At 44.6% G+C, this 23,392-nt stretch overlaps 1 protein-coding gene across 2 annotated transcripts in view; it reads right to left on the bottom strand.

Annotated features, from left to right (window-relative positions):
• Positions 1 to 366: 366 nt before the first annotated feature.
• The window catches only part of dtnbp1b (dystrobrevin binding protein 1b), a 54,551-nt gene continuing 31,525 nt past the window's right edge, over positions 367 to 23,392 (bottom strand). For both annotated transcript variants that reach the window (XM_076755185.1, XM_076755186.1), the window contains exons 2-4: positions 7,449 to 7,616; positions 2,976 to 3,110; positions 367 to 2,451 (exon numbers count right to left, since the gene is read on the bottom strand). In XM_076755185.1, the coding sequence (XP_076611300.1) occupies positions 2,117 to 2,451; positions 2,976 to 3,110; positions 7,449 to 7,616 (638 nt within the window). In that variant the 3' untranslated portion in view covers positions 367 to 2,116. The remainder of the gene's footprint in view (positions 2,452 to 2,975; positions 3,111 to 7,448; positions 7,617 to 23,392) is intronic.

The following is a 23,392-nucleotide window of genomic DNA, read 5'->3' as shown; positions in this document are numbered from 1 at the left end:
TTAAGGTTTAATAAAAACTTACCGACAATTCACTGTCATTTCTTTCCAACCTGCTTGTGTCTCTTTTTGTGCAGATGTGACTTGGAGAAGAAACATAATACATAATTTAGACTCGACTCACTGAAGGGCCATTTCACCCAGATTGCGAAATCCTCTTCTCACTTAGCTATTAATCATTTGAGCCATTTTAAAGACTGGTTCCTTCTCAAATGTGAGTTTTCTTTCATAGTCAGTAAATAAATATTTTGGGGGTTTTAGGCTGGTGTTCGGACAAAACAAGCAATCTGAAGGCCACTTTGGACTCTGGGTTGAAATTAAAACTTTGACAGTGAGGCCTGCAGATTGAAAGCAAGTGAGACGTTTAGATAGATTTCATTTTTTAATGCTGTGAGCACACTAGAGGCAGAAATCAGAGAGCAAATGAACAAGCTGCATTGTTATATAGATGCCACTCAAGGTAAGTGAGGCGAAAAGAAGAGGTCTGGTGTAATTTTGGGCAAATTCACGACAGTACAAATGCAAAGGTCATTCTGTGACATTATCTGCTTCCACACACTGAGCAGCAGCAGCAGCAGCGGCCTTCAGATGCCATTCTCTCTCAGCATAAGGCCAGTGTTGCCTCGCCTTATTTTTCAGTTAGGAAACGAATATATTCACGCTAAATTTAGTCTCCCAGGAGAAAACCTCTGTATTTCAAAGCCGATTCCTCCCCTGCTGAACGCTCTCTGTCCGTTCCCTCACTGTGTCAGCTTTCCATTTGTAAAGCGCTCAGGCAGGCCTGTAAATCAAGAGCGGGCGCACGGGGACCGTTAACGTGCTCAAACCCTAAATCCTGCTCACATTTCCCTCTTTAACGTGCTCCTGAAATGCTTAGATGAAAATTAAACAATGCTGGGGGAGAAACATTTATTACCAACAAGTCAGAAATTGTAGGCAGGGGAAAAGTAAGGAAGGAGTAACGCTGTCACATCGCACGAATGTCAACATGTCTGTACAAAAAAAAAAAAAAAAAAAAGAAATCTGGATACAGTTAAACCTTCGGGGTGATGTCCAGTGCATAGCACACAGTCCAAACAGAGATTTGGTCCTCGTTCAAAAAGAGAAGCTCACCCAAATATTATTGGTCAAGGGAATGGCAATGGGTGACTCTCCTGTGTCTGTGTGTGTGTGCGTGTGTGTGTGTGAAATCACTGATACCTGAACTCACCAGTCTGTCAGCCATACTGTACTATGTATTACATAACCCACTGCCAGGTGACTGCCAGCTGTTACGCTGTGTTCAACAAAGCCAATGGCACTAAAGTATTATCTAATCAGCACTTTACATTTAAAATATTGCAGATCTAGATCATAAAACCACTTAAAGAAATGCAACAATCTTTCATGGTTCAGCTTATCCGCCAAGTCGTGACAAATTCATGCATGTGCCCCACTGCAGGTCATCTGTCAAGTGCTTTGTGCCAATTATTTAGCGTTTGCTGTATTAAAGGGTCAACTAACCCAGATTATGAGAGATAAATGGAGTCACTTGCCGAGAGATCGGAGAAATGTTTCTGTGACTGAGGGCAGAATTATTGATTATTATAATTTGTTTCTGCAAAGAGAAACTGCTGTTGAGTTTTTAAATGAAAATAAATAGAAATATCAGACAACAGATGTGTCAAAACCTGGGAAAAACTCTCCAGCACGTAGGTTAATGCTCATAGTGAATGCTAAGGTGTATGAAAACACAGACCTGCAGAGAGGGACACATGGATGATTTTAGTGTCTACTTCAGTCATCAGGCCTCTCCTGGTCTCAACACAAACGGAATATTAGAGCAATCTCTGAATAATGTCAAACTATTTATGTGCATGTTAAGCCATTCGACGCTATTATGCTAAAGGGAACTCAAAGCTATTTTACAGGATTCAATTAAGAGTCGAAATTCACATCAGTGGTCTTTTAAGGCAAGGTCATGTGGCAGTTAGTGCAACCTCAGTGTGTTTGCTTTCATACGTTTCCTTTAGTATGAAAGGATTTTGAGGAGGAAGCCAATATTGTTATATATCCTGTGTGTGTGTGTGTGTGTGTGTGTGTGTGTGTGTGTGTGTGTTTGAATCCGGTCCATCTCTCCTCAAACCTTCGGCCTGCTCTCCTCACAGTCTTTGCTGCTCTGCTCCTCCTGCTCCACCCTGTCCACCAGCGCCGTATCCGGGTGCACCTCCTCTTCATCCAGGGCCACCACCACGGGGGGCCTTCTCCTCCTTCCTCCTCCTCCGCCCGATCCCCCGACGCCTCCTCCTTGCTCGGTGTCCTCCTCCTCCTCCTCGTCATCCTCCTCCCCGGCCTCCGTGTCCTGGCTGGCTGAGTCGGTGCAGGTGGATGAAAGGGAAGAAAGCTTGTGGCGTAGCTCGGCCTGGGTGGGAACCTGGAGACTGATCTCTGTGGTGAAGGACTCCACATCTGGACCTGGGGGAAAAGAGACGGAGGCAGGTTGGGAGGGCGGTAGGTAGGTGGATAAGTAATGCTGCAGTGGCACCATCACATCCACCCTCGTCACTGAGGTCCTGAACCCTTTTCTTTTCAAAATAAAGCCCAAACAATTCTATTATTCGTTCTTTATTTGCTATCATGGACCCACAGCTGCGTTCTAGCTGTTGGAATTACTTCACAGGTTTTGTTTAAACTTGGGTTTCGCTCAGTCGCCCACAGACATATATAAAACGTAGCAGAGACTCGCTTGCATCAAATTATTTTTAGATGAAGACGAGCTGTCAGTTGGATGCTGTAGGTTGTTTACTGTGACACGAGTTTTCCCAGGCAGATGTGGACAGATGGGGTTGGTGCATCATGCCTAAACAAAGTTCCTGTCAATCTTTTGAGTGACATATTTCTGCTTCAGCTGGCTCTTTCTTGTGGATTCGCTGTAGGAAGTTATTTCCTGTGATGAAGTGTCATTATTGGAGTTTAAATGAATTCAGTTAGATACGTACCCGTGACGGGCGAGGCAGCGCTGTTGTCCTCCCCCCCAGAGTGCAGAAACACATCCAGGGCTTCGTGGTCAGACATGTCCATCAGATCCATCTGCTCCAACATGTCCACGTTCACCTCCATGGACGACATGCTTCCTATTGGCTCTGGACAGGACATGGGACAGCGAGATATTAGCCTCACACAGGACTGAGGCGTTCAGGGCAGCAGCAAGGGGCTGAGTCCAGGAAGAGAGGCGCGTCAAGGTTTTTTTGTACCAAAATTTGCCAAGCAGAAGCAAATGGGCACATTCAAGCTGGATGGCATTTGAAATGGATAACAGTTTGTTTACCGTATGATCCAAAGCATTACAACAAATAATGGATTGGCAGCAGGAAGCTGTGTATGAAGGCGACAAGCAACACCAACAGCACCATGAGAGGAGAGGTTCATAAGTCTATCTTCATGCTCGCATGCCCACATGTACATTTAAAGAGTACTTGGTCGCTATAATACTTCCTGATATTCATAGAGGCCATGAGAAGATCCCTCCCTGCTGCAATCAGCTCAGATAAAGCGAAAATGAGGCTTCAGCAGTCTGAAATAGTGAAGTTAATATCATTTCAGTGCAAAATTCCCTCTTTGTTTCTCTAGACAAGTGCTTCCTTGCTGAGCTGCTACGAACACAAAGAGGGAATTTCATAATAAAAAGATTAGACTTTGACTGCCGAAGCTTCATATGAACTTTGGCTAAAACTTTAAATACGTTTTTGCAGAGGATGAAGACTCTGAACTCCATCAGCTACAGCGACAGAGTATGAGGAAGAGAGATTTTCACAGCCGGCATGGAGAGGAGTGAATGATAACTCTGTGATGTACAGATGGGCATGTGAGGATTGTTTTCAGTGAGCCTGTCCTTTAAGTGGACAGATTTCAGAAGCAAAGAGCCTCCTGAAAGAGAATCCAAACATCATTGGGATCAACCTTAAGAAGTGAGTGATGCTAATCCTGATGGTACCCACATGTTTATTTCAGAGCTGGCCGCATTGACCTGGCCACACGATGCAATGCACCCAGAACCAGTCCACTGAAGGCACATTAAAGGGCCAGTCCACAGCAAAACCTAAAATCCATTTTCCCTCTTATTTGTAGTACTATTTACCCATCTTGCTTGTTTTGGTGTGAGTTGCAGAGTTGTGGAGATATCGGCTGTAGACATGTCTGCCTTCTGTCAAATAGAATGGAACTAGATGGCACTCGGCTTGCGGTGCTCAAAGCGCCAAAAAGACCCATCTGAAAAACTCAACAAGCAACGTCTCTTTCCAGAAATCATGTCCCAGTTAGTCAAGATGATCCACAGATATTTTTGTGAGCAGTTTCATGTCGGAACTATTCCCCACCAACCGTATCACCGTGGAGAGGGAACGAGAGGCTCGTGACAGCTCGGGAAGTAAACATTAATGTGTCCTCCTCGGCTGAGCTGTGACGTTAGCTAACCTCGGTCAGGTGTAAACTAATCTCTGCAAGCTAGCAATGTCAGACTAGAGTCAGAGCCTCTCGTCCAGGACTAGATGAATGTGCAGTTATACGGTTGGTGTAGTTCGGTAGAAAGTTCCCACCATAACAAGCAAGATGGAGAAACAGCACGTAAAGCATGTAAACATGTATTTTTGATTTTGGGGTGAACTGTCCCTTTAAGTAAGATCAGGACTTAGAATCAGCAACAATACAATACATAATTCAGACATAATGTTAATTGTACTGTGGTTGATTTTACATTGTCCACATGACTTTTTTGGCATTCAGTGGGGGCAGCAGAGTGGAGGTTTAGCAAAGAGAAATGGGTGAATCAGCTCTGAACCAGTGTCTTCTTTTGTTTGATATTTGTGTTGATGTTCTACATGAATGTGGCTGAACCAGCCATAAAACTGGCGAACTACCTTTAATAAGCAGTACACAACAAAGTCATTGGAAACTTCCTACACACCAGCTAACACGCTAACTACTATTGTCCTGGATTCACCACCTTGCAGGGGTACAACCCCCCCCCCCCATCATGATGTACTGCATGCAGCACAAACAGCCAGTCAGTGCACTGTGGGGATGGAGGGAGTGGGGAATTAGGGGGGGCAGAGTTGCGAGCATGAGAGGAACAAGGGAGATGATTGGTCGGCGCGCAGCAGTGAGAGAGGATGCCATTGGCTACCGTACCTCAAGGAAATGAGGAGAGCAGAGGAGGGCGGCACAGGGAGGGAGAGAAGAGTGAAGAGAGAGAAAGAAGGGGGATGTTATTTCCCATCGAGAATGCCCCAAAAGTCTCCCCGTCCTTTAAATAGCAACACACGTACAAAAGATCACACACACACACACACACACACACACACACACACACACACATTTTCAGATCACTCAACTTTCGAAGTTCATCTGAATGTAATTTACACAAAGTGACTGTAATGTATAAACACACAAAACCAGATGAACTGAACACACACACACACACACACACACACACACACACACACACAAATGGAGATGCTGTGTATTATTTAAATGCACACACATGTGTGAAATCACTCCCGCGCACACATTTGATTCACAAATCCAGTAATATAACCGTTCTGCTCCCTCTCTTTCTCCGTGGAGACAGCAGTGCTGCTTTCTGTGACACATCTTATGGAGGAACCAGGGTCTAATGCTCGCTAATGAATTCTCAGTATGCAGCCTCTTCTCACGTGCATTTCCATATCTCGCCTGTCAGCTACGCAATTACCACCACACAGCAGCTATTCAGCCTCATAAAACATAGTATGGAGGATGCTGATTTGGTTTTCAGCCCCAAATGGAGCTGCCTTTCCAGCACATGAACGAAAATAAACAAATGTGCAAGCGTGCACACACACGAATACGAATACACACACACACACACACACACACACACACACACACACACACACACACACACACACACACACACGAATACACACTGTGGCTACGTTGTGAAAGTCCTGGTCCAGAGAGCAGTGTGTGGAGAGCATCATTTCCATGTGACTGCCTCTAACATGTTCTTCTCTTAGCCCTGCTGTGACCTTGCCTAAAAGGTTTCCCTGCTGGGAAGGACTGTTTTTGCCTGCAGTGAGAAGGCAGAGAGTGTGTGTGCACGCGCATGTGTGTGTGTGTGTGTGTGTGTGCGTGCATGCACGTGTGTGTAAGACCCTTGAGACTGGCTTTTGATGGCTCAGTGGCTTATGACATCCGCTGCTCGTTCTCTTTTACTTAACTATCTTCTTTCAGTCTCTCTCTCTCTCTCTCTCTCTCTCTCTCTCTCTCTCTCTCTCTCTCCCTGTCTCCCCCCACCCCCCCCCTCTATCTACCCAGCTGTATCTTTGCTCTGCAGTGGCGCCGCCCTGCTGTGGGGACTTGGAGCTGCGTGATGGATAATGAACCACAGCGCTTCATCTTCTTCAGCTCTCACACGCCGTAGCCTTATTTTTCAGATGCATCTCCACTGTTATGATGTGAGCCTCCTCTCTAACTGATTACAAATATTCTTATAGCAATTACTGCTGGCTGATTCTAATCCGGATTTTCGCCGAGCAGCCCACATGCTTGCCTTTGTGCTGTGTATCACATCATTTAAAGTGTGAAGTCTTAACGTAAACATCGTTTTTTTCCTGAACAGTCTTCGGATAATGAGCTGTGAATATTTCATTCTGCACCTCAAACCTGGCTCTTGGTGATTGTTTTTGTCACAGAGGTGAAAGGAAAAAAAAAAAAAAAGCTGGTTTGATTGGCAGCGAAAGCGTAAGTCCCTCACATTCTCTCCCTCTGCTCTGCTTGAGTCTCCTTCCTCTCGCTCCACCTCTCCTCCTTCCAAACTGCTCCACAATCCTCTCTAATAAGCCATTTCCAGAGGATTAAGGGAGCAGGATAGATGAGTAAAAGAAGAAGAAAAACCACATTACAGACTCTGGGCCAGCAGAGTCCAGTTCATCTTTCAGCGCATGGTGCAAATCTCATGCAGTCCCTCATTTCAGCACATCCTTTGGGTATTTTAGCAGAGGCTTTTGGCAGTAACACATGGGGTAAACTGCAGCCGGATTCTATTACAATCCCAGTGGAAGACTACATTTATATGGTGCAGTGGCATTTTTCAAAGTAATGGCTCTACTTGTGTGTTTAGCGACAGGCACTCAAGAGTGTGGAGCCTCGCTGCAGAAAGCCATTATGGCTCAATCTTGTGATATGCAGCTGAAGTGTGAAGGTTTCGGCTGATGGTATCAGGGCGCTGGAATTAATTCATTTGAATGCTGGATGGCTTTGCATTCACCCTCGAATGAGTTACAGACACCATAATCTCAACCGCAACATTTTCCTTTTTTCCTTCGCAGGCCTCAGACCACAAGAATTGCTGAATTTCAAGCTGTTTAAATCTAATCAAAGAGCGTGACAATGATCTGTGAGGAACTTCTGACCTCAGCGCTCCACCTCCTCACCTCTCCTCTCCGCGATCTGCAGGTAGCCAGTCGACAGGTACTGCTCCATGTCCTGCTGGAAGGCCTCCTCAAAGAATTTCTGCCTCTCTTTCAGCTTGACCTGGGGGGTTGGGACCCCTCCCTGTTCAGCCCCAGGGACTCTCTGTGCATGCTCCGTGTCGAGCTCCACTGGGAAAAAGAGAGAGGAAAGTTCTGTTAACAGACAGTTAGAAGTTACTTCTTCACACATTTCTCTGACCAAGAATCTTTGATCTGAAGTTAATGAGCGCTACGGCAGACAGAAATCAGGCTGGGGACGATCTTTACTGAAGCAGAACGACGCTGAGCTCAGTGCTCCACCGCATTCACATACTCTGCGAATGACCCCACCCTTAGTAACTCTACGCTCTGTCTCCTGCGTGTTCCCCAGGAGAGACGCTGGAGTCTCACGCTCACTTCAGCAAACCAAGTCTCGTCTCCTGATGTCTGTATCCTGCACCCTGCATTAAAGGGCAAGTTTGTCACTGCTGTCTAGGAAAACCATTGACTGCTATGTTTGTTGTATTCTTTCTTGAATTAAAAGATTACACAGACATTCGGTTATTATTTAGTCAGTGAGTTTGACATCCATTAGGCTAAAAAGGATTGTTAGATACTGATTGGCTGGCTTTGCATTCTTAAAAGGCTTTGCTCTTTCACCCACTTAAAACATGCAATTATTCTGCAAAACATCCACTGGCTGCATAAAAAATTAAGGGGATGATTTAAAATGATGAATAGTACTTCTTAAATGTGCCTGGCCTTGACCTTTGCTGGATTCTGATTGGTCCACACAGGACTCAAGGGCCCTGTCCTGGTAGTTTAAGTTAACTGGGCAGGACAGGAGAGGGAGGAGCATATTGAAGAGAGGGGGCTGATAGAAAACACAGTGTGTGTGTGTGTGTGTGTGTGTGTGTGTGTGTGTGTGTGTGTGTGTGTGTGTGTGTGGGCACGGCTGCAGCCTGGAGTCTCTGACAGGCTGTCTCTTTAGTTTTCTCGTCTCCCTCTGATAGATGGCAGCATTATATAAGAGCACTCACTGACACTGACTGCTGTGGCAGACGACAGGCCACAACATGGAAATGTCTAATGTGCCCCATATCTTTGATCCTGGGTTAATATGGAACAAAGATAAACGTCCGATTTCAGGAATGATAGGGTCAAAAAAGATGCTTTGCCAATTTTAACTTACTGTCTGCAACCCCGATTCCAAAAAAGTGGGACACTGTAAAACATAAATATGAACAGAATGCAATCAGGCAGCATCCTTTGTACAGTCATGTGTTCACAAAGTGGTGAACCTCCCTCCATCCTCGCTTGTGAATGACTGTGTCTTTCGAGGATGCCCCTTTCATACCCAATCATGACACTATCACCTGTTCCAAACAGGTGTTTTTGGAACATTCCACAACTTTCCCAGTCTTCAGTTGCTCCTGTGCCAACTTGTTTGAAATTCAGAATCAGCACATATTTACAACAGTCAATGAAGTTAACGAGGTAAAACCTTAAGGATATTGTTTTCGTACTGTTTTCAGTTCAGTATACATGAAAAGGCGGAGTCAGGCTGGTAAAAGACATCAACCGTTATCGGCAAAATAACTCAAGAATGTCACATATTCTCCTCCGTCCGGCTTTTGCCACACACGCCATTCTGAGTCAGTTTGCAGCATTTAATGTTAGTGAGGTTTTCCTTGAGAGCCGCATACGGTTCATTTGTCACACATAATAACTACTGCTCAGGCAGAAGTAAATATATGTCACGACTGACACGCTGACAAGAAATACTGGGTTTTCAGATGAAAACAAAGGTGGAGCAATAGGCCAAAAGTGACGGAGGGGATTCCGTGTGGAGGTATGAGCTGAACCAATTACAGTACTGTACTGTGTTCTTGATGCCAACACAGCGTGAGGTGGTCAATTAAAACTGTGTGCTCTGCAGTGCCAAGAGCTGCACCGCAACATGAATGCACCTTTTCTAACTTCTCTAACTGTATCCTCTTGCTTCGGCAAACAAATGCATCTTCTTCCTTTTATTACTGGTGAACCTTTTCCCACAATGATCTGGCAAAAAAACTAACTGTATCTGCTTCCCTGACGATGAAAAAACAGCGGTGAAAGCACAACAGCATGCAGACATCAACCTAACAAACAGGGCCACCAAAGATGTTCGCAGGCTGACAGAGGACGGCGACACACGCAGCGAGGTCAGTGATTGGTCATCCGTCTGGGTTCATTTGAACATTACCTCCTTATGACTGCCTGCGTTTACGTCTATTGTGCTGCCTGTCTTCCTCAGCTCTGCACCATTCTCTGCCTTTCCTCTGTGCTCACCAGCCCCCCAAAATCAATACCCTGCTTCAGGAGTGTTAACTCTACTGCAGGGTCAGAGCGGGCACCCTCACACAGACCAGAGTCTCGATAAAACAGGCTGAGCCCTAAAGGGGTCCGCAGCAGATGGACACACACACACACACACACACAAAGAAGGGAACAATGAAGTCCCGCCAGAGCTCCCTCATGATACACATCACACCAACAGCCCTTGGAGAAAAGAAAAGCTCCCTCTCTGTGTCATTCCTCACTCAGCATCCAATTCATCTCCTTTATCTGACTCCCCCTCTTTTTTCTCCATCACTCCCTCGTCTATCCCTCCTGACTCTGTCCTACCCTCTCTGTTGGTGTGTCTATGTGTGTGTGTGTGTGTCTTGTAGAGACTGCTCTATTAGATTAGGGGCCTCGGGGAAGCTTTGTTCGGATTGTCAAGCATTGTGTGGGGTTAGTAACGGGGGGAGCGAGGGATAAAGAGGGCAGTGCGTTTAGTTATAATTAGGGTTTGCGGACAGACAGCATTAATGATAGAGCTATCATGTCTCTTTATCTCTCCGTCTCTAATCAAATTCTCAATCCATTATTAGCCTGAGCTGTCTATTTATTTAGACCAGCTCTGTAGCTGCTCAGTATGTGCTCCCGTCTGTCTGCCTGCCAGCGTATAAACCTTCCTTTCTCCATCAAACCTACATACAGTTTTGAGAGTTAACAAAGAAATCATATTATCATTCAAAGTAATTATTCAAATGTGAGCAAAAAAAAAAAAAAAAATCAGTGGTTTCAAATTGATCTCAAATGCCTCTTTGTTATATAAAACATAAACGCTTCTTAGCCTCAGCGAGACATTAAGCATAGACAGTGATGGTTTATGTCAGCTTTCTCTTCAAACACTCAAAAAAAACACCATTTTCTACGTTTGGTGATGAGCTTTTTTTTCCTCTGCAGGCGTCTTTAGAACATAAAACCACCTGTCGTATGAATTTCCCTTCCTATGCTGCATCTTTTCTTTCTAATCACCTCTTCCTCCCCCTTCCTTCTCTTGGTCTTTTCTTCATCATCATCTACCAGACAGCCATATCCTGCTACGTACGTTACTGTAGCTACTGGGACTATTTTTAGCCCTCGCTCATATTTAGCCCGCAGGATTAAGTTTGTGCTGATGACTTTAGTGTGAGAGCGCGAGTCATTAAGTCCAACAAACTCCATCCTTGCAGCTGCACATAAGCTTTTACGCAGTTGTGCAGACACACCTCCAGATTCACGAGGACGCACATGGAAACGCTCACACGGCCACGTAAAGCAGTCTGTTACACACTTGTTCGACATGATTCATATGTACGATGGTGAATGCGCACTAACAAAGACGTACACATCTGGTGATGATTCATAGGAGCTGTGGCAATTGCATGATGTTAGTCACAGCAGATGATGTCCTGTGAGATGACATCATTTTATTCAATTAGAAAGACAAAGGTTTCTTAATGGCACATGTGTAGAATAGCTGCGACGACGCAAAGCTGAACCACCTCTAGTGAAACAAAGAGGAATTTCCATCATGAGGAAAAAAAGGCGAAATCAAAGCGTGAATGAAGGTCACAAAGTCTCCAGCGATGAGTTTCCTGTAATAGCTCTTCTTTCAAAATGAAAAACTGAAAACCTTTTACGAGAAACACAAAAAAAAAGTCTGGTGTACTACCTGAGTTTGTACTTGCTGTGTTATTTGGTACGTCTGTTCCCGCAATCATCGTGCAGGCCGAAAAGGTGGTAAGTGTCCCCTCACAGGCTGTTTCTGTTGCTTGGATGTTCGGCAGGCAACAGTACGCAGCATGTACTCACAAAGTGTTGTCTCAACTCTCCACTGTGTGACCCAAAACTCAGGGGAAATGAAAAGAACATAAATTGCATTAAAAATCCTGTTCTGTTTGCTCAGATGGCTGCAGACAAATCGATATGAAATGAGACCTTTAATGTAATTAGGCTCATATCTGTTTTCAGCAGTAGAAAAACGTCTGGTATGCGCTCTGTAAATGCAGGAAGCAGAACCCACAGGAAAAAGGCTGGTACGTCAGGGCGTGTGTGTGTGTGTGTGTGTGTGTGTGTGTGACGGCGCTCAGCTTATGTAGCTGTGTGGGTGATCGTGCACCTGTGCACATCTTTTCATACAGCCGTTTCATACCCAGACGTAATAAACGAGCGGAGAAGCATTTACCTGCTGGTGAACTTTAATCCCTCTCATCAAGATGCAGTCTGGGCTCTGCTCGCTTTGTTTGTGAGTTTGTCTGTGACCAAAGCAGAACTGTGAATGTTCTTTATGTGGCATGTAAATGTGTGTCCATATATAGAGGAGCAAAGTTCAAACCTTGCAAGCTTTGCCCTTCATTTGCTGCGATTGTACAACGAGAGAAGCGGCTGAGGACTGAAAAGTAGAGAGGAAAGGAGGGCAATTCAAGCCTTCAGGATTCAACTCGAGCTTTACATTTGACTAAATAGTGTCATTTTCTTGCAGCCTGGCTCACAGAGCAAAAGTGCTAATCTTAACGGTAAAGTGTTCCTCATTCCAGCTTGGTCAACATGTCTCTTTTGTACAGGCAAAGCCAATCTGAGCTCACTTGAAACAGGAGCTAATTTTATTTCTTCGAGGACATTCAAGGCTCCATTCAATGCCATTTTTGAAGCACTTTTTTTTCCCTTAAGCATCTTAATTAGAGCTCTTTCAGAATGTTGTTTAGTGAGATTTCTGAGGTGTAACGAATATTGAGCTGCAGCACGGGCAGGCAGACATTTAAATGACCGTAAATAACAACACTAACAAGCCCCTTATTCAAATGGAAATGTACCTTTTTATGAGTCATCAACAGCCAATTCAAGTCACCGCTGAGCCCGGTCCACAGTCATTTACACTTTGTAGTGTACATCACACATCAGGTGCCATCATAGGCTCTGCCAATGGAGAGAAGGTTATGTTTGAAGCCTCGCTGGACAAATGAATGGATGGACGGGTGGACGGATGAAAGCGTCAGTGGACTTGCTGGCCAGTTTGCCTTTAATGCCTGCACACAGACCTGGGACTAAGGCCAGTGTTTGTGCGTCTGTGTGTGTGTTTCTGTGTGTGTGGACGGTATCAGACGTGTAAATGGTCCTCTGAGGCTGTTTGTGTATGTGGGACAGAGAGACAGAAGGGTACACAGAGAGACAGGAAGTGGGTTGAGTGGCGAGAGGCAGGATGTGTGTGGGGGGTTCAATGTTTTCACCATGTGTCATTCTGGGAGTAAGAGATGAAAAGAGGACAGGGACATGGCCGCGAGGCGTGACCTTGAAGCCGAGGCTGAAGAGGTCTTAAGTTTGCTTACGTGATGTCAAAGTCTGTGTTGCCTCTATTTTTCTTTCTTTATTTATTCTTTTTTTCAATTTGTCAACAAAAGCTGTGGGATTTTTCTCACGCCTCATGAACTCAAATCATCTTTTAACGCTCAAACAACCCATCCACCATTCTCATTATGGCCGTTTCATGCACTTTACTCACCGAACAGATCAAACGTCCCAGTATCTGATATAAAGCCCCCCTTGTTCTACCCGTCACTTTAAATTAGCTGCCTGGTCTCAGATGGATTTGTTTCCGTTTGCTTATAAAGGCCTAATATTTCATTCTGAGACAGCAGCGTGCAGCCCTGAAGACCAGGAGGCAGGCTTGACGGTGGAGACAGCCACTGCTTCTCCTTCTTCTTAAGCCCCTGCTCACTCAGCCGTGGTATTTTTAGATTCTGTCCGCCTCGCTCTATCTCTCAAGTGCTCAGGTTTCCGCCAGAGGCAGCCCCCGTGCTGTAAATAACACATACGCGCACACAAACAATTGATTCTTTCTCTGTCGCGCACACACCCCTTCGAAATTACTCGCATGGTAAGTGACAAAATATGCATGATGCAGAAACTGCGTTGCATGATTGTGTGTGTGCAAATGAGATACTTAAGCGGGCACAGGTGACGAGGCACATTGCATGAAAAAATAGAGGAGTGAGTCATTATTGTGGCTGAAGTGTAAATGATCAGTGTATTCTCCAGAATGAACCACCCAGCTGTTTATCTGTATACCTGAGGACTAACATGCACCAGCTTTCATTGGCTGCAGATAATCTAAGGCAAACATGCAAACAGCTACTCAACCATACAGCACATGCACACACTCTGCTGGCCTTACAATGACTTTATCTTCAAACCGATCATCCCCACACACACACACGCCACATACAGTACGCACTCACAGCTCAAACTTCCCGCCACATGTACTGCTTCTTGTTTCATGCTCTGCCTCTTCTTTCCTGTAGATAACACCTGTCTGTCGAACTGCAGCACTGACAGCCTCATAAGGTTTTTCAGGCTGCAAAACATCAGCTGCTGAGTTCACGCACACCACGACTCACGCGCCCACGTGAAGCTGGAAGAGTGCGTCTGGTCCTTTGTGCCTTTTTTTTTTATTTAGCTCAAGAAAGACAAAATCATTAAGCTTCTGTATTATTAGCACAGCACGAGCACATCTTATATCTAATTTTAAGTCTCCGGCAGCCCTCAAGCATATTAGTGTTATTGTTACACTTTGTAGTGCAAGTTTGTTTTCTTAAGAAGTCTTGCCTTGGGGATCCAAGATTAAGACCGCAACTACAAGTATTTCTCTCTCCGTTGAATATGGTGACATTTGGAGAACAAACGCTACACTGTGGCTTTCTGCAACGCTGAAAAAAAGGTTATCTAAAATGTTCCACACTGGCTGCTGGCTGTACTTTGTTTTCATTTATATGGAAACAAGAAACCTGTGTGAACTTTGCAGCCCACAGGTAAAGGTCGACTGTGCAAGCAGTCTGCTACGACTCACGTTTACGTTTATTGTTAGGCTGCGACCTCTAGTGGCTGCAGTAATTATGATGCGAGCAAAGGAGGAAGTCAGGTGACGAAGTATAAGCGGCAAGTAAGTCCACATATGGAGGAAGGTGGGGTGCACAGCTGGGCCAAACAAACAAGACTTCCACTCCGGAGACGGCTGTTTGTGCAGTGTGGGCGCTGAAAGCATGATCTGTTCCTAAACCTAAGCAAGTCGTTTTTGTGGCCAAATCTGAGCAACGTTTCACCAGTTGACGAGAAAGGCACAGAACACCTATGACCGCTACTCTCTGACGATCAGATGTGCCCTTTGGGGAGTCATTGCCATTCGTCCTATTCAGCCATTTAGGCACGATGGCTCCTAAAGAGGTGATGTGGCCTACTGAATGCACATTTTGCTGTTGCTTTTGACATATCTTGTCTGTTGTGTCTCAGACTGCAGCATCTTAGACACAGCAGAGTGCTGCGTTACCGCGTGGGCAACGCTGTACTACACGCAGTGTGGGTGTCGAACACAGTTTACCACCACACAGTTTGTGTTCCCTTCATCTTTTCCATGACCTTACAACAACACAGGGCAACTGACTTTTTAGTGGTTTTTATTTTCCAAAACTTTTCATAAAAAAAAAACGTCCAGATTCAGTATTTTGATATTTATGGCTGAACAAAAAATGTACCAGTGGAACTGTTTACAGAGACATCAGGTCCAACGAGCATGAGCTATAGACTTACTTACAGTATACTTGCTGTATCTTGATCTCATCGAGTGAGTTCTTGTCAGCTAGGAGTGTCACAGAAAATGAAAAAATAACCACAGAACAGACAATACCAAGAATATCTCACCACTTCAACATGTAACACATCCAGTGGGTTTTTCGACAGAAGTCTTATTTCCAGCTGTCTCCTTCCTCAAACTAAAACACACATCTCAAGGACAGACATTTCAAATTCATGTCTACGAATGTGGCAGTGTGGTGGTGTACAAATACAATTGTTACTGTGTGTGCCAAGCATTCACAGCTGGCGAGCGTGCAGAAACTAGTTTTCACTGGTTTGTAATCAAATGAGTGTCTGCAGTGATGCAGCAGTCAACGATGGGTATCTAAAGGGGGCCTGATTGAGAGGAAACGAATGCAATAAAATATAACATGTTGACTTTTAGTTTTACTCTGACTGCTGCTGATTATATGACAGTTTCTAAAATAATATTGCGTCATGCATCTGGCTGGAATCTTGTGTTAAGTTAGAAGCGGTGAGTGGAGACGCTTAGCGACACTTCATACACTCTTTGCTCGCAGCTGTGTTTTGAAGATAAAGATGTGGGCACTTGTTAACGCGCAGGGAGCTTGTTAAATATTTGCTTGGTGCGCACGATTCGTGGCCGCATACATCAAGCTTTCTCTCCTTCTCCGTCAGCAACCATAGTCTAATTTGAGTGGGAGCGAAAACGCACATAAAACCAGTCTTATTAACTACACGTGTCACCAGGCAACTGCTCAACAACACGTAAGGCAAAGCTCAGCGGGAAGGCTTCTTCCTGCTAAGTCATTCACAGACTGAACACCACTGGGGGATAGAACATCCTTCATTACAAATTAGAACTTATTACATGTTAAAAGATACCATACAGCTTCAGAGACCCCATACAAAATGCCCATTAAAGCGCCTTGAGTGATCCAATTAACTCCTTCTGACCAATTCCACACAAACGCTTTTGACTGCGGCGTCAAAACAACAAGCTGCCACTGTTATTTACCTGGTTTACTGCCTGTCAATTAGTCATACAAAAAGAAAACAGATTTCAATGACGTAAATTGCTTCGACGGGAACACACAACAACACACACACACACACACACACAGTCGGATGGGTCACGACTCGGCCTTGCAGCAAATCAGAGGTGTCAGCTAGCAGCCCGACCGTTCACAGTAGAAGACTGTACCGTGGGATTAGGAATGTACCAACTACATGTGAGAGGGGTGAAGGTCACAGCCGTAAATATGAGGCTCACTGTTAAGTTCTCACACTTATTATCAGAGCCCTCATTTGTTTCCCCGGTGATACAACGTTTGCCGTCGTCTGAGCTGCCCTGGCCTCCAGTGTTTCTGATGCTGGAACGCTGAGGAGATTCCAGTGATTTTACAGTGCAGTGCAGGGGATTTAAATGGAGCCTCCATCAGTATCAACTAAAGAGCTTAAAGCCAGATTTGATAAAACCCAGGAGGCTAACAGAGCATTTCCAAAGCAGCAGCGAAATCAACTGTTTGGCCCTTATGAGGTAGACAATAATTCCAGCAGAGGTGAGGAAAAAAGTGAGAGAAAATGTAATCGGACCAAACGTCCGTCCAGTAACGTAACTGACTGATTCTGTTAAAAAAAAGATAAGAGTCATGGTGTGAATGTATGTTCACAAGCTGTATAACTCAGCAAATACAAACACACACATTACCGCACACACCAACCGTTACATAACATGACACATTACGATGACAATGGCTGCATCCTGGTTTTCAAGGTGCATTTATTCATTTTTGCCACTTTTGATCTGATTCGAAGCAGCAGCGAAGGATGAAGTCTTGTGATTTCAAATGATCTGAGCTTTTCATCTATCCTTTTTAAACCAAACTCCATTGCACTTTTCAGCTGTGGGATGAGTGGACACGTCTGCCAGTTAGTTGTTCAGAATGAGTACCGAATCTAAATATTGTGGGTAGAATAGGCTGAAGCAGAGGCGACAGAGGGGAATGTGAGCAAACCTACTCTATGGAGGCAATGTGAATATATATATAATTTTTTGGGCTTTTTGCTTCCCACTGCCAGCTGACATTTACCTCAAAACATTTCCTCTGCTGTAAGGCATCTGGCCTTTTTAAACGTGTATATTCAAGCGTACAGTACATGTCTATGTTCGCAACAGACACAACACACTGTAAGAAACACACCAGCGGAGGCCAGATGGTTAGAAAGGTCAGGAGCAGAGGAGATAAAGGGTATGGAGCATATCCGGACGATGCAGTAGCTGGTTAGGGTTAGGGTCGTCCAACCAAAACAACTTAAGCTTTTAAAGTCTTTCTGAAACATGATATCAGTGCATATGCACACCAAAACCGAAGTGAATATCAATAAATACATTCCAGTAATAAAGCATTATCAGAATACACATTATATCTGTGTGAAATAAAAAGGCGTTCGACGTCAGTACGCTTCTACTCATGCGGTCTTGATGAAGCTGAATTAAACCTTTGCTGTAGCAGCCGTGTGATCTTAAGTCACACAGATATCACTGAACATAATGCTCGTGTCTCATGTGGCTCTGTGGCTTTGAACCTGTATCTTGATAACTTGTGGCAGAGAAAGACAGAGAAATAGAGAGTCGGCTGTTTTATCTGACAGCACCTGACAGTACGCTGTCAAATACAGGGTCCATCCGTCAAGGATAGAGAGGAGGACAGGGGAGGCCTACATGTTCTCAGAGGTCTTTCAGCTCTTCACCGGCCTGTCAGGCTGCCCACCTCTCACAATCTGCTCAAAAACAACTCTCTCGTTCGCCAACAAAATGTGCTGCCCACGTGAACCCTCCTCATGTTCACTGACGCCGTCTCAGCTGACTGCATCTGGCTGCACTCGGTGACAAGGATACTGAACATGCCATATACTTTTATATCCAGAGCCCACTGTAACTAATGTTTGAGGCACGGGGGGATAAATGATGTTACTTAATGTGTGGGAATTGAATTCTTGGGCTAATCAAAATTTTGCAGTTCCAGTTCCTGCTTCATTTGCCATTCAAATGTAGCCAAACCCATCCTTTCAAACAGGGATTAAACGTGTCTTAATGAATAATGAAGAATTAAATTTCCCGTACTCTTCCCTTTGCTCAGAGATAAATATGGGAGAGAAAGAACCATTGGGCTGCCAAATAAATCAGCGTTCAGCCAATGGGCTCTAAGCACCTGACAACGAGGAATCGAACTACGGCGGAGCTGGATACAATTTATTGCCTTCACAAAGGCTTCAACCATATGCACATACTGTCTAGTGCAGCTATGTCAGGCTGAACTGCTGGAAACAGATTAGAAATTACCCTGTTCCCCAGGAGACAATTAAAAAAGCTTACATCACCAAAACCTCTGTGAACTGTTAATAGAGGCTGAAAGAGGAAGTGAAAGGAGGAAGACAAGAGGAAAAAGTGAGGATGAGAGGCATTTTCTAACAGGTTAATTGCTTGCCTTGAAGGGAGCTTTACTCACACCGATAAGGGGGATGCCTTGTTTAACGACGGGCAGCGTAGTACTGAGCGTCTAAATTAGGAACTCTGGCCAATCTGATCCTCACAACAAGGAAGGCAGTTACAATCTTTAGAGACGGAAAACCACAACAACAAACAGTCAGAAAAAGGAAACCAGAGTGCACACATCCCCTCAGGTGTTTTGTGCAATCTAACTCAGGCAGCTGGGCTATTCTGGACAGGCAAAAGCTCTTCACACTGTGATACTGCTGCAGCACGGTTAAAATGGAAAAACACGTCGACTGTAAGTGAACCGGATGTTTGCAAAGATATACACACCCAATATGCACATGTACTCGAGACACGCATACACCGCCTTTATATTTCAGGAATACAAATTTTAGACTTCTAGAGCAGGCTTTGATGCATTATGCAGCGATCTCCTCTTTTCTCCCTATACCGCAACAAATACAGCCTTACATCAGCAAAACCATCTGCAAGCTCTCAGGGAAGACGCCTCTCCAGAATGACCTGTTCACTCGCTGCTTTATTCCTCTATTTTACTAAGCAGAGGAAAGTGAAGAGGGAGAGGCAGGAGACTGAGAAGTGGGATGAAATGCATCTGAGGCCGCGAAGCCGAACTTGAACTTCCAACACTGCAGAAGCTTTGACACGAGCAGACCATAGAGTATCTGTATACAGCCTACTGTATGTGATGAATAATAACTGAGCTCTGCAGTGCTCACTGTACAACGAATTATTAAAGATCAGGTTTGGGGCCCTGGCACATCATATTGTGAGTATAGGCTATAAGTTAAAAATGCAGTCAGCTGTGAATAGTTGCACGTGTTGTCATACAAGTTTTATCACAATCAAGTCAGAGGCAGTGCAGCGCTGTGGGGTTACACAAGCGTAGCAGAGACGGCACAGAAACACAGCATAAGTGAAGTGAAGCGCATGCACACTGCGGGACGACAAAAGCATGAAAATGTGAAAAATCTCCTTGGAAAGAGCTGCACAAAGTCTCAAGTGGAGCCGGTTCATACTCCAATAACCTTGACAAAGTTAAAAAATGCCTACAGCTAATATAACTTGAAAGGAGGTGTTTCATTTAATAATCTTTATGTTCATCTCTGAAACTTCACCAAAAGATGAAGAGTGCGGAGTCTCCTTGTTGTCATGAATATCCCATCACCTCAGCTGAGAACACGTGTTTTTGTACATAGTACAGTAAAAACACGGTGCGAACAGGCCCACACACATGTTCCCTTTGATCAATCTTTCATCATGTTAGAGCGAGAGCTGGGTGTGTATGGCCGACTGTACGCGGGTCTTCTCATTCAGGGGAGCTGATAAATGATAGATTAGCTTACATGCATGGTAAAATTCTCAAGCAGGTGTTTGGGCATACGTGCAATGTGGTTGTTTTATTATTTAAAGTTAATTTAATCATGTAGGACGGTTGGCAACAAATGTATTTTTCTGGGATCACCTGGAATGAGTCAAACAGGCTTCTGAGGGCAGGTGGGAATTAATGCTTCGATCTGTAGGAACAGTATTGTGCTTCCCGTTTGTTTAGAGTTTGTGTGGATTTTTTACAAGAGCAAGCTTTTAGATGGAGAAGAAGACCACCGACAAGTCAACAAACCAGCGACAGATCCCACATTTAACTGAGGTTACATGTACAATATCCTCATGGTTACTGTTAATGTAGCTATCTGTTATTTGTAGTCATGTTCGGCCCACCATCCACGAAGAATTACACTTCCGTGAACAGTCAAACTGTCTGTGAGCTTCTCAAATATTCATTTCTGAACTAGGTTTTAAAAGAGTATTATTTCGGTTTGACACGTTCATTTATGAATTTAACAACAATCTCCATTGAGTGGCGACTCAAAGGAGTCTCACAGAGACGGCGTCTTTGTTAGCTTTTCAAAGGAATCGCGGAACAGAGATTTCCTGACAGGGTTGTTTTATTCTTTTTATTAAAGCCCTGATCAGTTTGTCAACTAAAAGCCCACATTATATGCTGTATTTTCCTCCTTCACTTCTTCGTCTCTTGGACCCTAAACTTTGCGTTTATTCAGCAACCTCGTTTCCTCCTTGCAGGGCTCAACAACAGTGGAGAAGCTTCCAGCTGCAGGCGGTGGTGGTAATGTGTGTATAGATTTAGGTTAAGAGGCAGCCAAGTGGGATAATGGAACTATTGTATGAATCTACAAATGTCATTCCTTCACATCTCCAAGAGCTGACCTACTGTCAGGGACCGAGATATTCTGTGTGTGTGTGTGCGTGTGTGTGTGGGCCAAGGTTGTAAGTACATAAAACATAACCCTGACAGGAGCCTATGGTGGGCACATAATTATCTAAATTGATTGCCCAAAGTCTGGAAAAAGGTTTTTATTTCACATTCAGTCTATCCCAGATTAATTTAAAAACATGTCAAGGGAAAGACTGGAAGGATCCATCCAGCCTTGTTACGAAAGCACTGCATCATTTCAGGGCCACAGCAAAGATAAAAACTCTTATTAACCAGATGATCGTCTCTTGGGATTATACTAATCTTTTTTAAATTGCCACCTCCAGCAGGAAGATGCACCTATTTCCCACATCTTTTCCAGGTGATTCAAAGAAGAAGAGAATGACTTTATGTTAATGCAACTAAATTTCTGCTGAGAATGGTACAACAGGAAGAGCCTAAACCAAAAGCTGCCCTAATAAATTGGGTGACATGCTGCAGAGGATTTGTGAGATGAAGATGTCAAGCAGCGGAGTTTTGTTGCTCTACAAACGGAGGTTGCCATTACAAAATGCTGCTGTATACTCTATTCATATGGTAGAAACATTTAGATACACCGCCGCTGTGCACTTCACTGCAATTCCCATTTCAATGACATTTTGATGTCACTGCAAATGGGCCATGTAAGCAGGCCCATGAGCAAAACTGACAGGGTTATGTTCCTACACAAACAGCCCTGTCTCAGAGAAATTTCATTTATATACAGCCGATTTGCATTCATAATCATGTGCTGACAAACATAATCGCTGCTCGGATTACGTTCAGAGTCGATGTTTGTTTTTAGTGAATGAAACACTAGATGATACGTGTGGTGCTGGAGTCGCAGGGAGGTCGTCAGGATGGCTGGTGGGTGGACTGTGACATCACAATCCAGGATTCACATCCTGACTGAGGGCAGGTCTTGGCAACAAAAGCAATGAAGCAATGGTAATGAAACCTCATAGTGATGGTCGTAGTGATGCCGTAAACTCAATGCTTTCAGCTCTCATCGAGCTATAGGGCAGAGAGCTCCTTCTTCTCATCTGCGCCGAAGTCTTCCCTTAAATATTTCAAGAGTGTTTTTTGTTCAACCATGTCAGAGATATCAAAAGCTATCAGCAACGTCTCTTTGTTTTGCCAAGCTCCACTTCTCATCTCTGTCACTGCCCCCCCCCCCCCCCCCTCCCTATGTTACTCCCTCATTTATCTGCAGTCAAAGTGTGCCCTCTTGTTAGCCCCAGCATGAATTGTGAAAAGCCTGAGCTTGGCCGGGGGGAGAGAACGTTACAAAGAGCATTTGCACATAGAGGAGGCAACATCACACACGAGAGCACATACATGCACACACACGCACACAGAAGCCCCATGGGCATGTCTTACTCCATGCTGTGCTCCGCTCTTTGATATTATCTCATCTTCCCTATATTACTTCACTATTTCTCTAATGTAGCACATACTTGGTACTGCACGTCCTGGGGCATCACAGTACATACACTGCATCATGATCATGTGGTTCATATACCTTTGCCCTTGTAGCTCCATGTACATTCTCACCAGCACATCAAAAGAAAACAAAGGCTATCAGGAAAGTTTTTTATATTCATCTTGCCGTCCTTTGCATACTGAAACCATTGCAGTCTCGTCAGCAGTGTATGTGTTTTCTCTCCTAATGACAGGCAGGTTCTAGCAACAGCATCACACCTTGGGATAAAACGCTTGATTAGTGGCCCAGTGATGATGCTGTATTGTCAATCCATCTGTTGTTTTGTTGTGTCGGACTTCTAGTTGGGCCACACGCAGTCACCTGGCACACAGCGGGAAAGCCTTCCCTCCCCCGCAGAAACCTGTCTCGCTGTCTCCCTTTGTTCGTTCACGCATCACTTACAAATCTGTGAATACGCACAGGAAAACCAAGAGCAGACACATTCACTGATATCATCATGCACGTACCCAACACACGTAGTCGCTCGCTAACACAGGAGGACGCACGGTCGAACACTTTCTATTCTGCGGTGTGACTTACAGAAACAGAGGGAGAAATGGGAGAGTCAGGGAGAGAGGAGGGGAAAAGATGTGTTCCATGACCCCTGTCCAAATGAGAGGTCCTACAGGGGTTACCTGTCTCTGCCTGACCTGAGTTATTTACCCTTATATAAGGCAGCAGGCAGGGGGTGGAGCACAGAGGGAGAGTACAGGCAGAAGAAAGCTTTGGAAGGAAGG

This window comes from Chaetodon auriga, chromosome 17, assembly GCF_051107435.1.
Source record: "Chaetodon auriga isolate fChaAug3 chromosome 17, fChaAug3.hap1, whole genome shotgun sequence".
NCBI classification, from domain to species: Eukaryota; Metazoa; Chordata; class Actinopteri; order Chaetodontiformes; family Chaetodontidae; genus Chaetodon; species Chaetodon auriga.
This window is presented reverse-complemented; position numbering and strand designations above follow the sequence as displayed.